Genomic DNA, 26,115 nt, shown 5'->3' with positions numbered 1-26,115 from the left:
ACTAAAAACAAATATAGGGACCAAATTGAGTCACTTTGACACGTGGCACGACTATGAAGTGACACGTGTCATTTAAAAAAAAATTTTAAAAAAAAATTTAAAAAAATTAAAAAAACCAGAAATTGACACGTGGCGTTGACTTTAACACCGTCTGGTCAAAGTTAACGGTGAGGACCAAATTGAGTCATTTTTAAGAATATGAGGACCAAATTGAGACAACGAAAAACTCGAGGACCAAAATGAAATTTCATGATAAATAGAGGGACCAAAAGGGTAATTTAGCCTAATTTTTTTAACCCATGTTAATATTAAAGTTTATGATATTGTTTGACACATTTTTCGTTTGATATCAGCTAAAAAAATATGCTCGAAACTTCAAAAAAAAAAATCTAATTAAATTAAAAAGACTATATTCATTCTTTTTAAAGATTAAAACAATAATATATCGAAGTTTTGGATAAAACAAATTTTAATTTTAGATCAAAGTTCAAATATTAAAACCATACTTAACTCTTGATTATAACATGTATAAAGAAATTTTTGTTTCGATATTAAAGCTTGTTAACATTTTCTAATTGAACCAAGTTGCATATTCTATTTCTTATTTAAGAGTTCATGTGGTATTTATTTACACGTAAATGTTGAATTAGTTTGTTAGAGTGATCTGTAAGGCGTTAATTAAGAAATGAGTGAATAAAAAATATTTAAAAAGGAGTGATTTATGGGTAGAGGAAAAGAAAAGATAATAATAAAATATTTATAGTTCAGTCCATGTCTTTGACTTAGCTTTTATTTATTTTAGCCCCACGAGACACCCGTTTTATGACTCTGGGCCTTTCTTTCTGTCTGGTCTTTGCAAATTAATACCACACGCAAACTAGTAACTGTTTCCTTTCAGAGACAGAGACAATAGTGATTGCTCATAGTGTTGAGACCGATGGAAAATAGAGCCTAAGCATTGTTCTGTGAGTGGTTTCTTTGTTGGGAGAGATTGGTGATAATGACCAATAACTTCTGTTTTCAAGGGCCCCTTTTCAAAAAGACTCCAGCTTTAGGACACACGATGTGTTTTCTGGTTGCAAGAACGACACTTTGAAATGGGGTTCTTCTTCAGATGATGGACTTTGTTTCTTCTTCAGATTTGGGTTCTTGAGAGAAAGTAACTGTCAATAGGAGGATCTCATTGTTTCATACAGCAAACATTGTAATGGAGATTCATAGAAGACGTTTCAAGGGAAGCTTTCTTAGCTTCTTTGACTGGAATGGTAAATATCAAAAGAAGCAGCTTTCTGACGATCCTATGTTGCCTGGTAATTATCGACGACGGTCTCTTGTATATATGTATTTATTGTTCTTATTTGTTGCACTTCTGTCTTGCTTGCTTTGTGCAAAATGTTGTGTACCTTTTTCAATCATTAGTATTCTATGGAGTGAAGTGAGTCTGATGGGCCTGTTCTTAACATTTATGCTACATGTACTGTAGAAATTTCAAAGCAACGAAAGGAAAACGTGGACAACTTGCCAAAGTCAGAGGTCAATAAGGTGTGAATTTGTTCAGCCTTTCACAGTCCAAGAGTTTTTCGTAACTTTTCTGTTTTTGTTTTTTCTGCCCTTATTTCATGATACGGTTTATCTTTTTTGGTTGTTGCAATTGTATCAGATGAAAGTGAATGAGAATGGAGCAAATCCTAGTGATAATGCAAGTTCTGATTTTGATTGTGCCATATCAATTAGTAGTGATGAAGGGTGTCACACTAAAGCGCCAGGGTTACTAGCCAGACTCATGGGTTTGGATTCACTGCCAGTTTCAAATGTTTCTGAAAACTCTTCATTATCCACTTCCTTATATGGCTCCAACTCTCTTGGATCTTCTCATACTCCTGATGAGGATGACGCTCTTCACTCAACGGTTGAGGATTGTTGTAATGTGGATTCCATAAACATGGGACTTAAGTCGGTGAAGTCTTCTTGGAGTGTCATGGAATCAAAAGAGAGAAATCCAGCCATGAAAAGATTTCAGACTGAAATGTTGCCTCCAAGGTCTGCCAAAACCATTCCAGTTACTCACAACAAACATTTGTCTCCTATCAAGAGCCCTGGTTATATGCAACCTAAGCATGCAGCTCAAATTATGGAGGCAGCTGCCAAAATAATTGAGGTTAGTCCCCAGCCATGTAAGAGGAACAGAATGTCTTCAGCTGGAGCTTCATCTTTACCCTTAAGAATTCTTGAGCTGAAAGAGAAATTGGAAGCTTCCCAACATGAGTCCAAGTTCACAGGTAAACACACTGCTAACCCTCTGAATGGCAAGCCTAGTGAGAGGAGAAATAGTTTATGTAAATCTACTCCAAGTTTAACAGGTTCAAGAGATTCAGAAAAAAACAGTTCTTGCCGGTTGCCAAGCAAAAGAAAATCTGCTTCACTTGCAGTTCCATCTAGAACCAATGTTCAGAACTGTGATGAATTGACTTTGAATGGTAATAGGGGATGTGTGAAGCAGAAGGAACATATTGATATAAAATCAAACCAGTTGTCTCGGAGCCAGAAGAAACGAAGTATAGACCGAGCCAGAGTCATTCAGCAGAAAGCTTGTATAGACCAGAATAGTAATGTGCTTGGGAAGAATAACCAAAAACTGTGTAGTGAAACCACCAAACGTAACCCGGCTTCCAAGGCATATTCTCATAAGCCAACACAAATTTTTTCTTCAGAAAGTTCTACTAGAGCAAAGAAGACCACAAAAAGGGGTGTTGTAAAAGCCAACACCGAGCCCAAAGGGTCAGACACAAGGGTAACAGGTGCTCCCAAATCAGTTTCCAAAAGAAAGAGCATTTCCCAAAAGAAAAACTATAGGAATAGAGATGTTGACAATGATGCAAGAGGCACTGATACTGCGGCTAATAATTATGAAAACAAGTCCATAAAATGCAATATTACAACTGACGGAAGTATTAACCAGGATGCATTTAGTATGAAAGGAAGCAATGGTGTGATTTCATTTACATTTACATCTCCTTTGAGAAGAAAAAGGCCTGAGTTACAGTCCTCCATTGAGAAAATGGTGGGAACAAGGAACAAAACTGATGTCAATTCTTGCAGCAATAATGATATGCTCAATCCCGGAAAATCATCATTATCTCCTCCCAGGTTACATGTAATAGATGGTGAGGCTTTAAGTGTCCTTTTGGAGAGAAAGCTGCAAGAATTGACATCTAGAATTAACCCAACTCAATGCTCTCTGATCACAGAATGGTCTTCTGCTGGTTTGGGAGACAGAAGTTTTCATCCCAACCTGGATAGTAATAAATTGGACAGGCATGACATTTGTTTGTCAAGTGATAACATGGTGCTTAGTATGAATCAGCAACCACAGGTCTCTTTCATTTCTTTTATACTGTCAGTTTCATCCATTATGGATTTTTTGTTTTCCATTTTTGAATTGTGAAATATTAGTATGTTATCCTCGGTAACTACCTGCCATCAATTGTCAAAGGGAATGTATTTTAGGGTTTTGGTAGGGAAGGAGGATGATATGGGGGTTTGTCTGATACGATCTGCACACTATTAAGTTATTCCTATATTCAAGTTTAATTAAATATTTGATATTTTTTGAAGTATGAACTGAAAAGAACCGTATACTAATATACCAATCAATTACTCTTCCCTTGTGCAGACATCAGAATCAATAGAAGGGCCTAGCTGCAGCAGCAACAGCGAAAGCAGAAATGAAAGTTACTTAGATAGTGCATATGGTAAGGCCTTAGTATTTTTTATTTTTTGCACTTCCTTGAACATATTTTTATCCAAATCTAAAAGAAAAACCAGTAGCCTTCACTTTCTTATAGATTTATAATTGAATACTGCATTAAGTTTATGAATCTTCAAGCAGGGAGAGGAGTTATTAGAACTGTCACTAAGCTAGATGTGGCAATGAAACTATGCAGATATTGCAGAAAATTCTAAATTACAGGCCAAATTTTCTTTACAATGGAATCTTTATTACAGTTTCAATTGAATGTCTAACATCCAGCTTGCCATGCATGTATTATGAAGATAATTCATCAAGTTTAGGTCATGAAAAAATAACTGTTAGAAACTTTTTGGGTTCCTCAGCACAATTCCACAGGCTCATAAAATATTAACATATCCATCTGTATTTACTCTCTTTTTAGGCAGCACAGTTTATTCTTCCATGCAAGATGAAGAGGTATCTGATTTTTCTCCAATGAATGAATCTCTGCCACTTGAAAACGAGGCCGAATGGTCTGAGCAAAGCTCTTCCATAGTGATGGGAGATGACATGGTTGCCATTGAACAATCAAGTGTAATGTCAAATTCAGTCCAGTTTACAAGATCATCTAGGAACGTGGAATTTGAATACGTAAAGTATATACTCAACAGTGCAGAACTGATGACAGAAAAATTTGTAATGGGTGAGACAGATAAGATCATAATGCCAAATCTCTTTGATCTGTTGGAGACTAAGAGCACTATGGCAGAAAACTATGAAAAGTACTCTAAGATCGAGAGAAAGGTTATATTTGACACTGTGAGTGAGTACTTAGAGTTAAGATGTAGACAAGTTTTTGTTGGAAGCTGCAAAGCAATGCCTAAATGGGTGGCTTCAGTTCAGAAGAAGAGCTCTTTGGCTGAAGATTTGTACAAGGAAATGTTGAACCTTAGGAACATGGAAGAATTAGTGGTGGAGGAACTAGTTTGCAAGGACATGAGTACACCATGGGGTAGATGGCTTGACTTTGACACTGAAGCATCTGAAGAGGGTTCAGAACTTGAGTTTGATATTGTGACATGTTTGATTAACGAATTGGTTTCTGATTTCTTGCAGTTTTAATTCCTCAACGGCTTACATTAACCTTTTTCACAATGTATGTATACATAATCACATGGTAGGCTTTGTAATAGTTTTCTATCATTGTAAACAATCATACCATCAAAATTTCCATGTAGGATCTTTCATTGGATACTCATTATTTTTCTACTTATTGACTGGTAGAATTTATCTTAATAGTTAAAAGGTCTAATAGTGTATTATTCTACCTTGTCTCAAATTTTTGTCCTTTAAAAAAAACACAATGCTTGACGTTAAAATAAATCTTCAAGTTAGCAATATTACATGAAAACTTGACACTTTTTCATTTTCTTTAGCACTTGTTTGTTCTCTACTGCAAACAAAATATCGTTAGAAAGGAAAATCTAAAAAACTCTCATCACTTTGAGACAAATTTCTTTGTAAGCACAACAAATTATAAGAGTTATTTCTTGAATTAAGAATTTAGATTGACTAATGTCACTTTTACAACAAATTTTACACCAATGTTAAAAGAGAGAGGAAGTAAATAATGTTCTGTGCCAGAAAGTGAAAGAGAAAAAACATTCTGCTATATATGAATAACAAAAAGTAATGTAGACTATATTGGTCTTTTAGAAAAGGATACACATTGGTTTCAAATTGCATTGTTTTTAACTTATTTATGATTAACGCATAAACCCTGAATAAATAATTTGAGCAAGTTTACACATATTATATATGTATATGTATAAATGTCGATTATCTCAAATACACAAAAACTAACAGGAAAGTGTCTTGAAGTATACATTATTTTTTGACAAAGTAATTTTGATAAACTTTTGACAATGTCAACATTAAAACACCTCGTCAGATGAAATTAAAAGTTTGATATAACTTGAAAAGTAAAGATAAATATTTTATAGGACTTGAAAAAAAAAACTTCGTCAAATTATATTGTCATGAACGTAAACAAAATATATGATGAGCTTGAAATTCAAAACAGACCCAATAATCTCAATTATAAATGCATTGAATTGAACAGCTTCCGTGGAAATGTTTGCATAGACTTGAGACAGTAGGGTTGCAGCCATGACACATCAAGCTCAAATGATTGTCCCCTTGTGTTTACCGTTATGCTTGCCCATTACCACTGTTTTCACATACTTAGAATGATCTATCTCTATATATATATGCTTTGATACTCCTGATAAGAAGGTCGCCAACCATGGTTCAATTTATTTTAGTACTGTCTGTAGTAGTGTTTCTGCATTTTTTTTTTGGGTGTTCTCTTACCTCTGATATGCTCCTGGTTATTCAGCAAATATCTACAACACAAGAGAAAATTAAACTAAAATGATAATATGTCGTTGGAAGTCTCACATTTATCAGAGATCAGGTGAGTTTATAAGTAGGTGTAAACTTCATCTGATAAGTCAATGTTGTAAAATTGAGTTAGACTTAAAATTTACTTCTTAACGTTACATAAGAGTTATGAATTAAAATTTATTTTAACAAGATTTGTTGTTTGTTATGTTTATTGAGAATTTCTTATTTGTTGGACTTATTCTTACATCTGTTGTTAGATTATTATTGAATTATTCGCTAATGTCTAGTTTATATCCTGAGGTGAGGAGAGTACGTGCATGTTAAAAATCCAAAAGGACCAAGTTGAGTTGTTTTGTTTTTCTTTGTGATGTACACAAACAATGTACAGTAATGAGGTCATAAACGATAACAGAAACGAGTTAACCCATCATAGACCTGAAGCATGAATGCGTTGAACAGTGGGCCATGGAGGAAAAGAAAGACGGGTGAATTCAAAGAAAATTGAAGGCATTAAAGAGAGAAAATAATAGTTTTTGGATTGTAATGAAAATGGAGGAGGTTGTTATTGGTGCGCACATGGGTCCTCTCTGAGTGAGGTGGTGAGAGAGAAAAAGTGGTCTTGACTTTTTGAAGTCGATGCAGTTGTTGAGAAGAGAATGGGATTCCACACTGTTTCGTGAATTTTATTGTGTGATTTTTGCCTGCATTGTCAACGCACTACACATGTCATAACACAACAATCAATCTATTTGTAACCTCAAACCATTTATTACAACAAAACATGGCATGTGGTTTCTTTCTTATTTCCTTGTCTTTCTGTTACCTTTCTCCTTCCTTCCATCTTCTCAGATCTGCCATCAACATATCCTTCTCACATCAAACCCACTTACATTCATCAACTCTGATATTAATCTGTCCCTATTGCCATTAATCACAATGCATAGTTCGTTCATGACCACAGTCCAAAACTATTGAAACTGAAAACTACTTGCATGTCCAATTCCATCACATACTCTACCACTTACAACAAATCTACTGATATATTATATTAGGTTGTCAAAAGAAATTGAAGTGAATCTATTTGGAATTCAAATAATCTTGATTTTAATAATTAGACTTTAAACTCAATTAAAATCGATATATATGATAAAGTTTGAACCTATTTATAAATTATAATATATTTTTATCTTTGGTCGATGAGACATATTTAATACACCGTTTACATTATATATATCTCATGTAATATTACATATTATAGTCTTATTTTATCTTTAATGAGTGTAAGATTTTGAATACACTATTTATATTAAAATATATACATATTGAGTATGTTATTAATAGTAATTTAACAGTGGTTCAATAGCTGTGATATAATAGACACAACAAGATAGATAAAATTGATATTTAAATTGTAAAATTCTAAGATTTTACTATTTTACATAATATTGAGAATCTCTCCCTTTCTTCTATTTTGTTCCGAAAAGTAACTATGATAAATTCAGTCACATTTTCATGTTTTAATTGAACACTTTCATTTTTATTATTCTTAAAGATGAAGATTTTTTTCTTTCTTTTTACCAAACATACATAGATTCAATCACGATCTTCTAATAAGAACAAGAAATCTATCGCAATCAATCCTTTTGCCCCATTCTTTTATAATCAGAAAGATCATTTTCAATCAAGTTTTAATTTTTTTCGTTTGGAATCAAGACTCTTCTACTGCATTTTTTAAAGGCTTAAATACACATTTGATCTTTATTTTCGTTGTGTTTATTCAATTTGGTCCTCATTTTCGTGTTGCGTTCAATTAGATTTTTATTTTCGTTAAATTTTGGTCAATTTGGTCATGTTTACTAATGTTGGCATTTAAATTGTTAATGTTTTTGAACGATGTATGACACGTGTCAACTCCTGGTTTTTTTAATTTTTCTTTTACTTTCTTTTTTTCTTTTCTTTCATCATTCCTTAACTCCCACAAGATTTGAGGTCTTGTAGAATTTGACCCATTTCATCATTGAGCGAAAAGTACGAAAAAAATCAGATCAATTTTTCAATCAAAAGTACTATGTTAAATCCTCGATTTTTTCCTCTTTCTCTATCCCTATCTCGTAAGTAGATCGTTTGAATCATACCATACTATTTCTCGTGTATCTGGATAAATCGATATCATTACATTCCAATTCCTTCTCGATACCTCGGTACCGAATTGAATCCCAAATTGATGGGTTAGTGTGAGCTTATCCATGCAGTTATGCACCCTTCAAATAGGAATCTATTTTTTGAAATATCCCAACTCTCGTGCGTTGGTGGGTCTCGAGATGCTTTCGATGACCTATGTTATGTTGAAGGGATATCGATATGAAAAGACAGTTCTGTTTCTATTCTATTAGTATTTTCTATTAGTATTAAATTCGTTTGAATTTGTGATCTTGTCTCAACTAGTTTGTTCTTTCGTGATGAATTGTTGGCATCAGTCTTACATTTTGTCTTTGTTGACCAAGAAGAAAGGGAGCTTGACAGTAAGAGGATTGTAACATGAGATAAGCAGAGTTAGATTTCTCACATAATTGTAACATAATCGATAAGATCATCGTTCAAAATTGTAAAATCATTTAAATCTACGTTTGTTTTTGTTTTTTTTTTTAATTTTCTGTTGCACCATCTCTTCACCTTCTTGAATATATAAATTTAAACATAAACAACTTTCGTGCGTTGGTGGGTCTCGAGATGCTTTCGATGACCTATGTTATGTTGAAGGATATCGATATGAAAAGACAGTTCTGTTTCTATTCTATTAGTATTTTCTATTAGTATTAAATTCGTTTGAATTTGTGATCTTGTCTCAACTAGTTTGTTCTTTCGTGATGAATTGTTGGCATCAGTCTTACATTTTGTCTCTGTGGACCAAGAAGAAAGGGAGCTTGACAGTAAGAGGATTGTAACATGAGATAAGCAGAGTTAGATTTCTCACATAATTGTAACATAATCGATAAGATCATCGTTCAAAATTGTAAAATCATTTAAATCTACGTTTGTTTTTGTTTTTGTTTTTTTTTAATTTTTTGTTGCACCATCTCTTCACCTTCTTGAATATATAAATTTAAACATAAACTTAACAAAGTTAATGAAATTAAAAAAAAAAAATCATTGTTATGTGTGTTATCGTCACATTTTATCCAGTTAAAAATTAATACAATTATTATTAAAATTTATTTCTCAAATAAAAATTAATACAAAACTATCACTTAATTAAAAATTAATATATTAATTTTTTTCTTTTTTCCATCAAAATTTGAATAATGTATATAAATTATATTTTTATTAATTTACTTTAGGAAAGAGATAAAGTTAATGAATATTTTTTAATTTTTTTTTAATTTGAATAATGTATATTAAAAAAATAATTTTAATGAAATATTAAAAAAAATATGAATTTTGTAAACTTAATATTTGATTCAATATTTACAAGTTACAAGTGTTTGATGATATATATTATATTTATATAAAAAGTAAAATTTATACCATAAAATATATTTTAAATAATTTTGATATTATTTTAAAAAGTGATCCGGTAAAATATGATTTACACCATATGTACATTAAATCCATCTTATTTATATAGTTAATATAAAATCTCTACCACTTGACCCATGGTAATACTACTTATTTTTGTAACAACTATTTTAAACTATTTTAGAGAAGAATATATTTAAAACTAGTCACATTTTTTTAAATAGAAAACTTGTAGAAATATAAAGGAATGAGCATCTTCCTCAGAGTTTCATTCACTTTTTCTAATGAAGTTCAATTATTAACCGGAATTGAATCGGATAAGAACAACTACATTTCTTAATCTAGATTAGATTTCCGTACTCCAAATTATTTGCTTCTGACGTTGAGATGGGAAATAATAAGTGAACGAATTAAAAGAACAAATTGTATAATTATTTTTTAAGTCTGAACAGGTTTTAAAATTATAAATTAAGAAACTAAGAAAGACGATAAAAATTAAAAGAATATATTCCCTTCAAGAAATTAACAGTAATTAACTTGCTTTACTGGTTTTTATTTTAGTTTGTTTAAAAGTTCTGTAGCAAGAAAAAACAGATGCAGGTAATGTTATTTGGTAACAGTGATTCCATGTGCGTGATGAAGAAGACCTAGATGTTCCATCCCAAGTAAGCCACTGATATTCTTTCGTTGATTTCTTGGGTTTGGAGAAAACTGAAAAGTGTCTCTGCTTTCTATGATGTTCAGTTTTTCACAGATTAATATGCTATGTATCTTCTTTCTAGATCATTAATTTAATCCATCTTTTAATTGCGGAATGATGCCTATTATTAGAAAATGCTGAACACACCCACCGGAACTCCGGGAGCATCCTATGCTTTCTCTAATCTTCTCAATTATTACATTAATTTCACAATTATCACAATTTATTTAACTCCAAATTTTTTATATGCTTTATACATAATGTAGAGCTGTCAAAATGGATTGGAATTTGTGAGTCAATTCGGTTTTTCACGGGTTTAAGTCGGGTTGAGTTGAAATCTTTTTACAAATTTCAATACGGATTGATTTTTTATCTGACTCATTTAAAATTAGGCTCATCCGAGTTGAATTCATAGTGAACCAGATTAAACCCGTGGTGAGTCGGATTGGCTCACCAACCCACAGATAAAAGGGCCACACAATTATTTTTTATTTTTTTATTAAGTTTGACTTTACATTTGGATCATATTAGTTATTTTTTTATTCAACACATAAATAATTTGTATTTCTTTTATTTTAATTTGTATTTAGATTGTATTAAAGTTTATTTTAATTTAATTAAAATTACAAATTTAAATTAAATCACTAAATTATTAATTCATAATAAATCAAATTGAATCGACCAAATTATCCGTTTTAACAACTTTAATATAATCAGTCATATTTATATTTTGGACAATGATACTTTAACCCACTTTTTTTGACCCACTTTTAACCCACCACTTCAATCATCATTAGATCATACATCACATCACTAAAAAGAATAAAAAAAAATGATCTAATGATGATTAAAGCAATGGGTTAAAAGTGGGTCAAAAAAAGTGAGTTAAAATATATTTTCCTTATATTTTTTACTCAACTACTATGTTTTTCTCTCTGCTAAATACCTAATATAATTTCTCGATGTGACCCAAACTGAACACTGCATTAATTTGCATGTTTTGAACGCGTGGGTTCTGAATCTTAAAAAGTAGAACAGAGAAAATTAGGCGATGCTCTAAATGGAAAAAAAAAATTCAAAATTAAGTTCTGATATTTTAAAATTGAGAATACATAATATAAATGTTAAAAAGTAGTTACGTGTAATAATACAAAGGAATAATAAAACCGGTAAACATCTTATTGTCGTGTTTGCTTATGCTAAAGTAAACTAAAGTACAACACGTTTATATTTCTTTTAAGGAAATGACAAGTAAATTTCTAAAAAGAATGTGATGGAGTAGTATAAGATTGGGTATCACCCGTAAGAAAGAAGATGCTTTTACGGTATTTTTTTTACTTTAACTTTTTGTTCTTTTTCTAAAAAAATAAACCGGAGCAATTACAAATTTAGAAAAAAGATATAGAAGGAAATCATATAATGGTATTATATACAAAAATAAATTCTTTTAGTTTAACAATTTTATTCCTATGATTCAAAATTGTTTCTAAACAAAAAAAAAAAAAGTTATCCAAATTTTAAATTTCATCTATTTGAAATGATAAATTTTAAATTAGTATATGAATTTATAGACTAATCTTGACTAAAATTTTGGTAGTTAATTATAGAGATTAATTCAGAAACTAATTAAAAAATTTTTTATAATAAAAATGATTTTAAATACTATAAATTTGTATATTAATTAATTACTAATTACTTTTAGTCTTTAAACTTCTTGTTATTTAGTGATTTTTTTGTCTCAATAACATAAACTAACTAATTTAACTTAAATAAGAATGTAAATAAATTGTGTAAAATAAATTCAAAAAAACAGTATTTGTTGAAGTTTATCTTGCTTTCTTTTTTAATTTTTTTGTGAACATTAGATGAGCTTGTTTGTACTCGACTTTTTAAATAAATATCTTTCTCCTACATTTAATTATTTTAAAATAATTTTTGCTTTTCAATAAATAAATATTTTAAATAAACAATTATTTTAAGCATTCTTTCCGTAATATCTCATTCTAATAGTATAAAACTAATAAAATAAGATATTTTATAATAATATTTAAAGACATATTAACCGAATAAAAAGTATGTTAATACAGTCATTTAAGAGTTTTGACTATAAAAATATATTATTTATTAAAACAACAACCAACCTACAAGAAAGTATCCTATACCAACATACTTTCCCCTTGTACATTGGCTGTAATCTCACAATTCTAATTACGAACTTTTCATCTTTCAAAGGTGTCTCTAAACCTGCATCTTCATCTGCTCCCACCATAACGATGGTCATAGCAAAAGAAGAAAACAACACAATACCACAAAGTGCAAGAGTAAGCTAGTATACAAACAAGTTATCCTAAGACCATTAAAAATATCAATTATAAGCCATATGTGGACAAACTATAATAATTCACATAATTACACACAAACAAGTGACACTGAACTCAATTATTCGGGTACATGCATTTGGAATTGAAATCATTAGAGACCTGCACTTTTGGTGACCTCTATTGTTCTATAGAGTCATTGTCAATGGGTTTCACCCTACCACACATAAGGTTAATGCATGATCATCTAAGGTCATTATCCTACCTTAGACTATGACCTTCTACTACTCTCACCACATGAACCATTCTACTTTATTTGAGTATGAATGATCATTAGAGTTTCATTATGTCATCTTACTTTAATCCATAGTCCAATGCATACACTAAAATAACACCACCATAAAATCTCCCCAGGAGACCCATGGAATTACATTAACAAGCCCATCATCATTGCAGTTTCACAACAATACTTTAACAACAATTAATTACTTTCACCATCATATACATCCTTAATCACAATTTCATTTTCACATATCAATAATTCCATCTCAATCAATTACAATCTCAAACATATACATACATGAAGTACATAAAAACAGTGAAAATATTTTCTCTAACCACTTACTTTGAAACAAAGATTCAACCAATCAAAGTGAAGAATCACATGTCTAAGATCAGTTGTCAAAATTTCAGCTCGATCCGACAGTTAACAAAGCGAGAATCTTCATTTCAACAAGAGGAACACATATCAGAAAAATAGGGTTACGCTCAACGCTGGAAAAGTGGTGTTCGACCATCATCCCGTGGACCCCACTAACTTGCTAGCACTTGGCGATCCAGAAGTGATGTCCGACACTCATGCCTTGGAACCTATTGACTTGCTAGCGCTCGACGGTTCAAAAGTGGCGCTTGGCGACACCGAGTCAATGGTTATTGTCACAATGGCGCCCAACGGTGCTACAACGATGCCTGGTAGTGTATCAGAACAACAATTTGGGGAAAAAATTGAACCTAAGCAATTAACTAATTGGGTACCTTTTCTTTTGTGTTTTTGATTACAAATGGTTTAGGGAATTCAAGATGATACCCAATTGCTCAAAAACACAAATTTAAGTTTTTCCGAAAATCAAGACCAACCACAATCAAATAATAGACAACTCAACATAACTTTCATCAAACATACAACATCATACTCACTACCAAGATGATCAATGCACACTAAAATTAAATAGAAAACATAGCTTCCCTTATTTGAAAAGACAATCCAAACAACTCTAAAAACACCAAAATGCCTCTAACTTCATAAAATGTTCTATCTACACATAGAAACATCACACAACCGATCATGACATATCATCATGATCACTGATCAATAGACTCGTATAGATGTTTAAAAAGACACATGCAAGTGTAAAAAAGCTTACATGCAACAAAAAACATAAGAGACCAAGAAAAATGGCTGAAACTCAACTTATGCGAAATGAGAAACTGATCGGTCCAAATTGAAGAATTTGTCATAAGATCACTCTTACAGTTTCAGATCATCAATAAGATAAATAGAGAGTGAGAACTCGTACAAAGAAATCAGAAAACTATAAAAATATTATTTCTAAAAATATGATATCTTTTAAAATAATGAAACTTATTTATAACAAAATTATTTATATTAAAATATTTTAATATCAAAATAATCGTATTTCATTATTTTTAAACCATTACCAGTTTTAAAATATAATTTTCTGGGACTTTACTTACTTGTTTTAAATGCAAGTTTAACATCACCATTTTTATCATGTTTATTTATTAGTAGGCTCAAAAGTCAAAAGCGTGTGTTTCTACATTTTTTTTAATATGGGAAACACGCAAAACCATCTGAAAGGTTTTGAAAGGAACTCAAATCATGAAAAAATCTTGAGCAACAACATATGAGACTTAAATAGTGTGAAATAAAAATGGGTGTTAACAAATTTTTGTTTTATTTGAGTGGATGTATATACTTTTATTCAAATTTCCTAGGATTGAAAGTAACTTTTTAAATACTATATATCTATATTAGAGACAAAATTAGATAAATTTCGAGCACGTGTACATTTTTTTGTTATTTTTAGGTCTGATAATTTAGTTTAATTTAATATTTGTTCAACAATTAGATATGATAAATTTATTCAATAAATTTTTCTTATCTTATTTATCAAGGTAACTTTTATTTGAAAAAGTGGTTTATAGTAAAATTTCGTCTCCATTTAATTTGTCAATATTTAAAATCCAATAAACAAAAATAATATAATAAGTAATGATCAATTTTAATGACAAAAATTAATTAATTATTGTAGTAATTAATTTAGATTTCAATTTATAAACTAAAATAGCTTCAAAAAATTATAATTGATCTCTAAATTGATAACTAAAATAGTTTCTATTATGAATTGGTCACTAACATTAATTATCAAATTATTTATCACTAAAAGAATTGATTTCTAATTAAAAAATTAATTTCTAAATTATTCTCAAAATTACTAAAAATAGTTATTATTTAAGAGTTTTTTTATAATGAATGTCATAAATGTGTACATTAATATTAAGTATTTAAAGTGAATTATAAATATATTTTATTTAACTTTTTTATTTATATTATTTATAAGTTATTTTTAACCTTATTATTTATATATGAAAATGTATGTACGCACGGATACTGAGATAAATGTTTATTTCTGGCATATATGTCAAATAATGATATATTTAATATTAGAAAAATATTTATAAAGATGGTTAAACTTTGTGTTTTCTATTCTCATGACAGTAAGTTATGTTGCATTATGGTATTAAGAAAATTATAATGCTAGGCAAAAATCAATGAATCATGAATGTTTTAAATGGAATATTGGAGAACAAAATTTATCGATGTGTTAATAGGTTAAACCACACATTGAATTTAAAAGGAAGAGAGTAAAGATAATTCATTTAACATTTTAAGATGTACTAAATCAAAATGATTTTTATTAGAACCATAAGAAAAAATATAAAATGGATAATGATACTATTTGTTGTCTTAGACGAATTATATATTCACTTTTATTTGTGATTAATCAAATATGTTTTTCATTTTTTTATTGCTATGCAAAGTCACTCCAGTATAAAGGATTATAGGTATACACTAGTATCACTTTTTTAGAAGTTTATTCTTGTTTTTGGAAAATGGCATGTTATTGGTTGATGTGTTGTCAACTCCTTTGGTGTTGAAAAGTTAGACAAAGAGTAAAAAAACAAAAAGGACAATGCTATTGAAATCAATTTGACTCAATGAGCATATATATATATATAACAAAAAAAGATGACTACATAGAATTTTAGTTAAAAATAAATAAATATAGAGGTACACATTTTATTATATATGAACTATGATCAAATTTTGGTATGTGGTTTGATATTAGCTCAATTAGACTAATTGAAGTTGCAAACCATCTTGGAGTTTAGAAGAATATGTTTGATAATTTAATAAACGTTATGAATGAATAGAATAATTTTTTTTATCTGTTTGAGTGTTTGGGTCTGGGAGGGCAGATAGTAGGAGTTTTTTATTTGTTACATGTTGAACTTATGAATTAGTTGATATAGTTATTGAATATGATTATTTAAAATAAGTTTAATTTGTTTATAGAGAGAGTTAAAAAAATATTATAATTTTAATATATATTAATCATATTAAATGTAAGACAAGATAACACAATGTTGTTTGGTGCATATCAAACGTTTGATATGACTAAAATTCATCTTCATCATATTTTATTACATCCTAACCACCAAAAGTCTCATAAATATGTTTTAAATAGATAATAAATCACTCTTAATGTGTTGTGAATGAAAATACTCATTGAATGACATAAACTTCCTTTAGCTAATAATATGATTGAAGTAATATCCTTTTGTTTTGGTTTTTAAGTGTGTATTATTGAGTGGTGTTTATTTAGTTAAATAATTTCATAATGTTTATTGTTTTTATTGGCTCAAATTTGACCTAATTCAATTTCACTTGATTGTGTGATAAGTTTTGAAATTGAACTCAGTTTTACCAAAATTGTTAGGTGATATTAATATTATTTAATTTTCTCTATTGTTCTATTATTAAAGTATATATTTTTGAAATATTAAATTATTTAATTTTAAATGCTAAATAATATAATTTACTTCTTAAAAAGTATATAACAAGAATGTTTTTGAATTGAAAATATTAAAAAAAATATGATTGAGAGAGAGAGAGAACAAGTTTGCCTGAAAATTTTGTAATTTGTGCATCAGCTTTCATATACTATATAACAAGTTAAAAATTAAAAGTACATTAACTAATTTTTATTTTTAATAAAAAAAGTTAAAATATAAATTTTGAGAAAGCATTTTTTAATTTTTTTTATCAAATTGTGATAAATTATGTAACAAAATACCTTCTAATAGTTCATTTGTAAAATATATATTCAAATTTAAAATGACATTCTAATCTACTTGGTTGGAAGATATGAGTATATAATATTTTAATAAATTAGAGTCCTATATAACTAAAAAAAATATTAAATATTTATTTACCAGTTGAATGAGATAGTTTTTCAAGTCTTTTAAAATTCTGAATAGTATAAATACAAGAAAAAAAAAAAACCCACAACACGGTCACCCATCAAACAAAACCAAAAGAGAAACTATAATCTTATTTAATGAATGTGAGAAATACAATCTAATCAAAGTCTAATTCATGTTCACAAAGAACAGTTAAATTCTTAGTTTCTTAAATTATTGATTTAAATTGTAAAATTGAAAATATTGATTGTTTTATTTTATTTTGATATATTTTTCCTATTAGCAGAATAATAACTATAAACTTTTTTATATCTATTATTAAGATAATTTTCCAAATAAATAAACTAAATAAAAAATATATTTTCAATTATTTTTAACTATAGTTATGTACAAACTTTTCAGTTTCTGAAAAGAATATTTGATCAGATTAGGAGAAACTTTTCAATTTGAAATATATATACTCTATAACTAATTTTTAAGTGATAAACGACTAGCCTAATGTTATTTACGCAGAATACTTGAAATCATTTAAATTATATTAAAAGACAACCATCTTATGAGGCAGAAAATTGAATATACTGTATTATTTATTAAGAGATAAATTTTCATATATATTCTTTTGTGTACATATTTGTGCATTATAAATTTTTGTTAAAAAGAATAGTATAAAGATGAATAAATTTGATCATAAATTGTACATTTTAATCAAACTTGTCACTTAAATACAGAACTTTTAATTTTACTTTTACAGTTAAAATTACATAATTAACAACTTGTATATCTGAATCAACCAAATATTAAACACAGTAGAATGTAGGAATTTAGTATATAATTCATGTACCTCCCTATTTCTTTTGCAACAAGTAAGATTTTAATTTCCAATAAAAACAGGAAAAAAAATAATAATGAATGGCAGTTAAGGATATAAAATGAAAGAGAAAGGGCAAATAGGTGCAATAATAGAATGCATAGAATATATAAGAAGTAAAACATTTATTTATTCATTGTTGGTTTTGTGTGTGCACTGAGCCAGGTGAGGTATTAGGGAGTCACACACAAACATATCCACACCCACTCTCTTCTGTTTCTTCTTCTTTCTCTTCCTCAAAGAACAATAATAATGGAATCAGCCACCACCTGTAATGTCCAAAAGCTTAACCCTCAACCTTCCAACTCCGGTAATGGCGAACCGCTCTATGAAGACTTCGACAGCACCTGTTCCACGCCTTACGTCAGTGCCCCTTCAAGTCCCGGCCGAGGACCGCACCCAGGCTTCTTCTACAGCGCACCCGCCAGTCCAATGCACTTCGCCATAACTGCCGCATCCTCCTACGACAAGAGTCCTTCTTCTGCGCCAATGGGTTACGAGTTCGAATTCTCCGCCCGGTTCGGTTCAACCGGTTCGGCCGGTTCAGGTTCCATGAGCTCTGCCGACGAGTTGTTCTTGAATGGTCAGATCCGTCCCATGAAGCTCTCAAGCCACCTTGAACGTCCCCAGGTCCTCGCTCCTTTGTTGGATCTGGAAGGAGAAGAGGAGGAAGAAGAAGCTGAAGCGGTTAGCGTTAGCGTCGTCCGAGGCAGAGATCTGAGGCTGCGGGACAAGTCTGTTAGGAGGAGAACCAGATCCATGTCCCCTCTCCGAAGCAACACGCCTTTGGAGTGGGCAGAGAACGAGGATGATCATATTGTTGGCGGGGATCACGACAATAACGCCAGCTCCGGCAAGCAAATCGAAGTTAGTTCATCGGAAGCTGAGAAGCGTAGGGAGAACGCAGAGGATGGTTTGAGTTTAGGTTTGGAGACAACTCCTTCGGTATCAGGTTCGGCTTCGTCCTCTCGGTCTTCCTCGGCCGGGAGAAGCTCAAAGAGGTGGGTTTTCTTAAAGGACTTTCTCAGAAGCAAAAGTGAAGGAAGGAGTAACAACAAGTTCTGGTCCAGCATTTCCTTCTCCCCAACCACCAAAGACAAGAAACCCACCACTTCCACTGCTCAAACTCTCAATGTCCCAACAAACACCAAGAGCGGGTCCTCTTCTTCAGAAGCCACACACAAGTCCAAAGGAAGTAGCACTCAGGCTTGGGCCCGGAGAATGAGCGGAAAGCCCACCAACGGTGTTGGGAAGAGGCGCGTGCCACCTTCACCGCATGAGTTGCACTATAAAGCTAACAGGGCCCAAGCTGAAGAGTTGAGGAAAAAGACCTTTCTGCCCTACAGGCAAGGTCTGCTTGGGTGCTTGGGGTTTAGTTCTAAGGGTTACGGCGCCATGAATGGCTTCGCCAGAGCCCTAAACCCTGTTTCCTCCAGGTAAATTCAATTTCCTCTTTCGATTGAGGTTGGTTTACCTGAAATTGTACAGCTCACTATTAATTACTATCACCACTATCATCATTATTATTTGTTTCTTCATTTTGGAATGGTTTAGCTTAGTCTTAGCTTGGAAGAATTAAGATAGCCTCATCCCATCTTAGTGTGAATGAGGATGGTGAGAAGTGAAGTAAAATACTAAGAGGGTTCTTGTGACGACATGCTCTGAGAAATCTATCATGTACAATATACTAAGAAGAAGCCATGTACTGGTACTCGCAGCATTTCACTATTTACACAGTTGCTGTGCAGTGACTGGAGTTTATTAATATATTTTTCAACACTGACCTTTTCTTAATCTTTTTACTTAACTGTCATTAAAATTATGACATTATTGTGGCGATCCTTAGTGCTGGTTATTCATCTCTCGTACACTATGGATTTGCATCGGTTACAGAAACCACGTGGTGTGGGAGCCTGTTAGTTGGTTCAGGCCCCATAGTAACTGTGCGAACACACCTCGGCGCCTTCCACACCACGCCACACCACACCACAATTGAAAGATGCCCGTGTTTTTGTTTGCATCTTCTGCGTCTTCAGTTTTTGGTTTGGTGTGCAAATTGCATGTGACGGGAGTGAGTGTTGCGGTTTCCTTTGGGGTCTAAATGGTCTTTTTAGATGTACCCTTATAATTATTATGGTGTGGTGAGATTATTTGAGCTTTGAGTTGTGGAAAGAGATGTTTGGATATCTATATGCGACAAGATGTGGACATAAAGTAGATCGAGATTATTTGACATTGACCTGTTTATAAGTTAGTAAAATATTAAAAAGTAGGAATGTAACCCATGGAAACCCCTCCAAGAGATGTTCCATTTTCTTTTTGGTTGCTTCTATATAAGTCTCTTTTTCGATTAGTCCTTTCTACCATCCGCTTGTTCGGTGCACCCGAGTTTTCTTACTCAATGCCCCACTCTCACCATTGAGATCTCAATAGCTTTTATACGTTGCTAATGGATTAGGTAGAAAACTTTCAAAAAGGAGCCAATAAATAATCCACGAGACATGAATCCACCTGGGGGCCCGGGTCCTTCAATATGCTCAGCGGCATTTAAATTTGTTTAGCCTACTCAGAAGATGTGTGTGCCATAATGAATTAATCATGCCTCACCCTCCAAACTTTGCCATGGCCTTCCAAAATCCCCTTTTAACATGAATCTAGTAATCAATAGTGGTAAAGTAAGATTATAATTATATTTGGTTGGTGGTTCCTCAAGAAACTGTTCATACTGTCCACTCTTCCCTTCAATCACATGCTAGCTACCTGTGCGGGGATTCTGCTAGACTAAGCAGCTAACTTGTACTTGCCATATTTGGCCCCGGAATATTTTTCTCCAACTTTTTGCCATAATATTTGTCCCTCACCTTTAGTGGATCACGATCCCACTGTAGAAGATACTACTCCTAAAAATATTACATGGTGCTGAAGGAACTGTTTTCAATATAGTTTATATGAATTTGGATTTGTGGATCACACTTGCACTGTGGTTCAGTTCTTTCATAACTGCGACAACATGATTACCACACAAGATATAGCATCTCACGACTTGGTCGGTCAATGAAATGTTTATGTAACTACGCCACAATAATTTTCAAATAGGACGAATTCAATTTCTGTACAAGTTCGTGTAGGTTTAAAATAAGATAATATTTTTTATCAGATGAGAATAATGTTTGGTGAAAAAGACGAGTATGAGAGTAGTAAGACCTTGGAACTGAGGAATTAGAACCCCATATCTCCCGGAGCAGAACTTTTTAATGCAACGAAGAATCTTCCATGATGATTTGGATGAAGGCAAGGAAGGGAAAATATGGAGCTGAACTGAGGGTCAATTCATCTGACTCTTCTACAAGACTGATTGACTGCATCTACAGACGCAAAATTCAAACATGTTCAGAACAGTCCTCCATACTAATGTCAAATAGTAAGAGCTTGTTTCTGATGTCCAAAATTTATAGTAAAATCATTTCAATTATTTTACTTGGACCGTTAAACATGTCACTACCCACCCTCCTCCTTTTAGGTGAATACAACAACAATATGGGATATTTAATTGCTCATACATGGCCTAATTTAACACCATCTTCACTGTAGTATTTCGTAATATATATATATATATATATATATATATATATATATATATATATATATATATATATATATATATATATATATATATATGAATAAAAATATTTATTTGAGTCATGTTGTATACCTATATGTACACACATATATGTATATATATGTGTGTTAAAGTGCAGATGTTCTTCTATGTTATATTTAACTTTTTAATATAATATTTTCTTTACCATATCTATGTTTTTTTTTTCTCTGTATACACGTCAAAGGTTAATAATATTTTTATAAATGACTAAATTTTTCTTTAAAAATGTGTAATATGTTTTTTTTTAATCTATGAAAAAGTATTTGAATGTGAAAAAAATATTCAATTTTGTTATTTGTTATATGTTAAAGTAATGAGATTTAGGTTAAACTTCCCGTGATAAATTGTCTGGACTTCGTATAAGGGAATAAGATATGAATAATATATGACAAAAGTTTGAAAGTCATAATAATTAGGGATGTCAACAGAGCGGGTAGGGTACGGGTAATAGCTCTCCTGTATCCTATTCGTTGGATAAATATTTGTCTCGTATCCATACCTATATCCATCGGGTATCCATTGTGCAGGTATCTGTCTATTTTTTTCATATTCACGGATATCCGCAGGTATTTGCAAAATTATTTAAAAAACAAATATTTAATCATAAATTCAAATAAAATACATCACTGTCATAAATTTTCAATAACGTTCAAGTAAACTCAAGTTGATACAAGACCAAATAGGTGTAAAAGTAAATATAAAATGACGTTCAACACAATGGAAATTATTTAATTAGTGTTTTGATTAACAAACTCACTCTCTCCGATTGGTTCCTAAAAAATAAACAAAATAAGCAAATAATAAACCTCAATTGTCACATGCCAAGTATTCTTATTTTTATTTCATCATTTGACAACAAGAATACCATAAACGTCATTGTCTATATAAGGTTTAATGTATATGCCCAATTTCAAAGAAAAGAAAGAGAAAAATGTCGAGAGGTGTAAGTTTAGCGAGTACGGGTATCCACAGATACTATGATACCCGTACCTGCCCCGTTAACATGCGGGTATCAAAAATATCCGTACCCGCTACCCCATTTTTAATATCCGTTTTATACCCGTTGCGAGTTTTATCCGCAGATACCCACGAATACAGATTTTTTTGACATCCCTAGTCATAATATGTTATTTTCAATGTAGCTATTGGATTTAATCAAATATGTATATTATTTAAAGTATTTTCGAATCTAAAACACACAATAATACTTAAAAGAGGCTACATAAGATAAAATCTTTTCGTGTAACAAAAAATGCCATTGTACAATGTGTCGTTAAGAATTTAAACACGGTTATCTCAAAAGGACTTTATTGAATAAAGTTAAAAAAAAAAATTGAATAAAATTGAAACTAAATATGTATTTTAAGTAGTAAAAATATAAAAAATGGATAAAAGGAAAGTCAAGCTCTATCAAAGAATCATGTATCATGCATATACAAGTGTTAACTTGTAATTAACTTTATTTTTTTTTTATCTATTAGTATTTTCGTCTTATTATTTTTTTTCTTTTTTTATCATTTTTCCGTTTTTATTTCCTTCGTGGCACTTTTTTTGTCCTAATTATCCACGTCCAGTTGCATATTTGCATTTCCATGTTAAGAGTAACATGAAAAAAAAGAAAAGTGATAACGTATAAAGATGTTTATGTATACTAGCGCTACCCATGTATATCTACATATTTTAAATATCTTTAATATATTATTACATTATATATTTATAATGTTTGTAATTTTGTTATTTATCTTTATAAAATTTAGTACAAATTATATTTATATATATATATATATTAAATATTAATTTAGAATATGAAATTTTGCAACAATAAATTCTTTCTTAAATGGGATAAAAGAAATACAGGTTAACATAGGATTATTTGATATTTTTTCTTTTATATCTTTATAAGAAAAGTACTTGAAAAATATGATCAAAATTGTTTAAAGTAAATACTACTAAAAGTGGGGTGTTGCGAGAATCGAACTCGCGACCTCTCGCACCCGAAGCGAGAATCATACCACTAGACCAAACACCCTTCATATGATGTTGTTTTGAGAAAAAAGTTTGCTCACATTTCATGAAGATGAAGTGTTGAAAGAAGAATAAGCTTGTGAAGTTAGGGCGAGTTTCAAGAATGAGTTTTTTGAAGTAGAGATGGTGTGGTGAAGAGAAAAGTGAAGTGATTAGTTGGTGGAGTCGATGAGCAGAAGCAGAGAAATCGAGCGCAAGATTCTACGTCTTCTTCACGGTGCCAAAAACCCCACACAACTCACCCAAATCCACGCTCACTTTCTACGCCATGGCCTTCACCAATCAAACCAAATACTGGCTCATTTCGTCACCCTCTGCGGAACCCCTTACGCCACGCGCCTCTTCGCCCACACCCCCAACCCCAACATTCTCCTCTTCAACGCCATCATCAAAGCTCATTCCCTACAACCTCCATTCCACCCTTCATTCTCCTTTTTCTCCATCATGAAGTCACGCGCCATCTCCCCCGACCAACACACATTCGCGCCCCTCATCAAGTCCGCCTCCAACCTCCGCCACCACGCCCTCGGCCAGTCCCTCCATGCCCACGTCCTCCGCCTCGGCTTCACGCGCCACTCCTCCGTCTGCGTCGCCACGGTCGACCTCTACGCCGCTTGCGGGAGAATGGGCGATGCAAGCAAGGTGTTCGACGAAATGCGCGACCCAGACGTCGTCGTTTGGAACTTGATGATTCGCGGGTTTTGCAAAACGGGGGATTTAGAAACCGGGCTGAAGCTTTTTACTCAAATGAAAGAACGGACCGTGGTTTCGTGGAACCTCATGATGTCTTGTTTAGCGCAGGGCAACAAGGAGAGGGAGGTTCTTGGGCTTTTCAATGGGATGTTAGAGCAAGGTTTTGAACCCGACGATGCTTCCTTGGTCACGGTGCTACCTGTGTGTGCGCGCTTGGGGGCTGTGGATGTTGGTGAATGGATCCATTCTTATGCGAATTCCAAAGGGTTCCTCCGAGACGCTGTTAACGTGGGGAATTCGCTCGTTGATTTCTATTGTAAATGTGGGAACTTGCAAGCCTCGTGGGGCGTTTTCAATGAGATGGCTAATAAAAACGTTGTTTCTTGGAACGCGATGATATCGGGTTTGGCGTATAACGGGGAAGGTGAAGTTGGGGTTGGCTTGTTTGAGGAGATGGTGCGTGGAGGCGTGGAACCTAATGATTCCACTTTTGTGGGGGTTTTGACTTGTTGTGCTCATGCGGGTTTGGTTGATAGAGGGCGTGAGATATTTGCTTCTATGAGTGTGAAGTTTGGGGTTCCCCCTAAACTGGAACATTATGGCTGCGTTGTCGATCTGCTTGGTCGTTGTGGGCACGTGAGGGAGGGTCTTGACTTGATTAGAAGCATGCCATTGAAGCCAACCGCTGCTTTGTGGGGTGCATTGCTTAGTGCTTGTCGCACTCACGGTGACAGGGAAATTGCAGAAACTGCTGCTAAAGAGCTGGTTGGTCTTGAACCGTGGAACTCGGGAAATTATGTGTTGTTGTCCAATGTTTATGCAGAAGAAGGGAGATGGGATGAAGTTGAGAAAGTGAGGCTGTTGATGCGAGGAGGCGGTGTCAATAAAGTTCCGGGGCAGAGTGCAACTGGATAGTTGCACTAAAAAACTGGCTTTTGGTGGACACAGACTAAAGGAATTCCTCACCATTTACAAAAGTTAATGCATTGATGAGGTTGAGTTGCAGAAAAATGTGATATTGTGAAGATTGGAGAATGCCCTTGATCTTGATCTTGATCTTGAGAGAGGATCACAAGACTAGTATCGGTCTAGTCCCAGTTCTATACCATACCATTTTTTGACATTTCTTCGTGGATTTTAATTCAAAAGGAATCAATCATCTGGACATGGATGAGTCAGATGTGTTGATTGGTTGATGGGTTGAGGAGGCTTTTGGACTATTTATCATGTCTGTGAGATTAAGGAATAAACTCAGTACTCGCTATTTTGATCCCCAGAGTTTGATAGTTTTTGAACAAGGGAAAATACACGTAGTTTCAAATGAAAACAAAGTGTTTTTAATGACTAGAATTTCAAATTTATATTAATTTTAGTTTTATATGTTTTTTTATATAAAAATACAGGTATTATTATTTTTCACACAGGAGAACAATATACATTGTAAATTTGCATGAACTAGAAAAGAAAAAGAAGTCCAATCTAATTTGCTGTGAGCTAGTTGTGTTAACTTATTTTTTAGTGGATATGTTTTTTTTATGTTGTTGCATTCATAACAATTTTAAGGTAGAAAATGTTGTGATTTTAAAATATAATTAAGAAGAAAATACAAATATAGAATATTTAAATAAAATA

General features: G+C 32.0%; 3 protein-coding genes and 1 non-coding gene across 4 annotated transcripts; 3 read left to right on the top strand and 1 right to left on the bottom strand.

The window, feature by feature from the left end:
- The first annotated feature begins 841 nt into the window (after positions 1 to 841).
- LOC114189970 (uncharacterized) lies at positions 842 to 4,982 on the top strand. Its single transcript, XM_028078701.2, has 5 exons — positions 842 to 1,310; positions 1,484 to 1,542; positions 1,661 to 3,373; positions 3,674 to 3,752; positions 4,173 to 4,982. Exons 1-5 carry the CDS (start codon positions 1,208 to 1,210, stop codon positions 4,850 to 4,852), a joined length of 2,634 nt encoding a protein of 877 aa, XP_027934502.2. The 5' UTR covers positions 842 to 1,207; the 3' UTR covers positions 4,853 to 4,982.
- Positions 4,983 to 18,233: 13,251 nt separating this feature from the next.
- LOC114189799 (uncharacterized) lies at positions 18,234 to 19,898 on the top strand. The gene has a single exon (XM_028078492.2). The coding sequence runs from the start codon at positions 18,357 to 18,359 to the stop codon at positions 19,542 to 19,544; it is 1,188 nt and encodes a 395-aa protein (XP_027934293.2). The 5' UTR covers positions 18,234 to 18,356; the 3' UTR covers positions 19,545 to 19,898.
- Positions 19,899 to 23,722: 3,824 nt separating this feature from the next.
- On the bottom strand, positions 23,723 to 23,794 carry TRNAP-CGG (transfer RNA proline (anticodon CGG)). The gene has a single exon. It is a non-coding gene; the product is annotated as a tRNA-Pro (tRNA).
- Positions 23,795 to 23,835: 41 nt separating this feature from the next.
- Positions 23,836 to 25,755, top strand: LOC114189853 (Tetratricopeptide repeat (TPR)-like superfamily protein). Its single transcript, XM_028078570.2, has one exon. It carries the CDS (start codon positions 23,959 to 23,961, stop codon positions 25,396 to 25,398), a length of 1,440 nt encoding a protein of 479 aa, XP_027934371.2. The 5' UTR covers positions 23,836 to 23,958; the 3' UTR covers positions 25,399 to 25,755.
- The last annotated feature ends 360 nt before the right edge of the window (positions 25,756 to 26,115 follow it).

This window comes from Vigna unguiculata, chromosome 7, assembly GCF_037176805.1.
Source record: "Vigna unguiculata cultivar grain cowpea cultivar isolate G323 ecotype 2 chromosome 7, ASM3717680v1, whole genome shotgun sequence".
In the NCBI taxonomy this organism is placed as follows: domain Eukaryota; kingdom Viridiplantae; phylum Streptophyta; class Magnoliopsida; order Fabales; family Fabaceae; genus Vigna; species Vigna unguiculata.
This window is presented reverse-complemented; position numbering and strand designations above follow the sequence as displayed.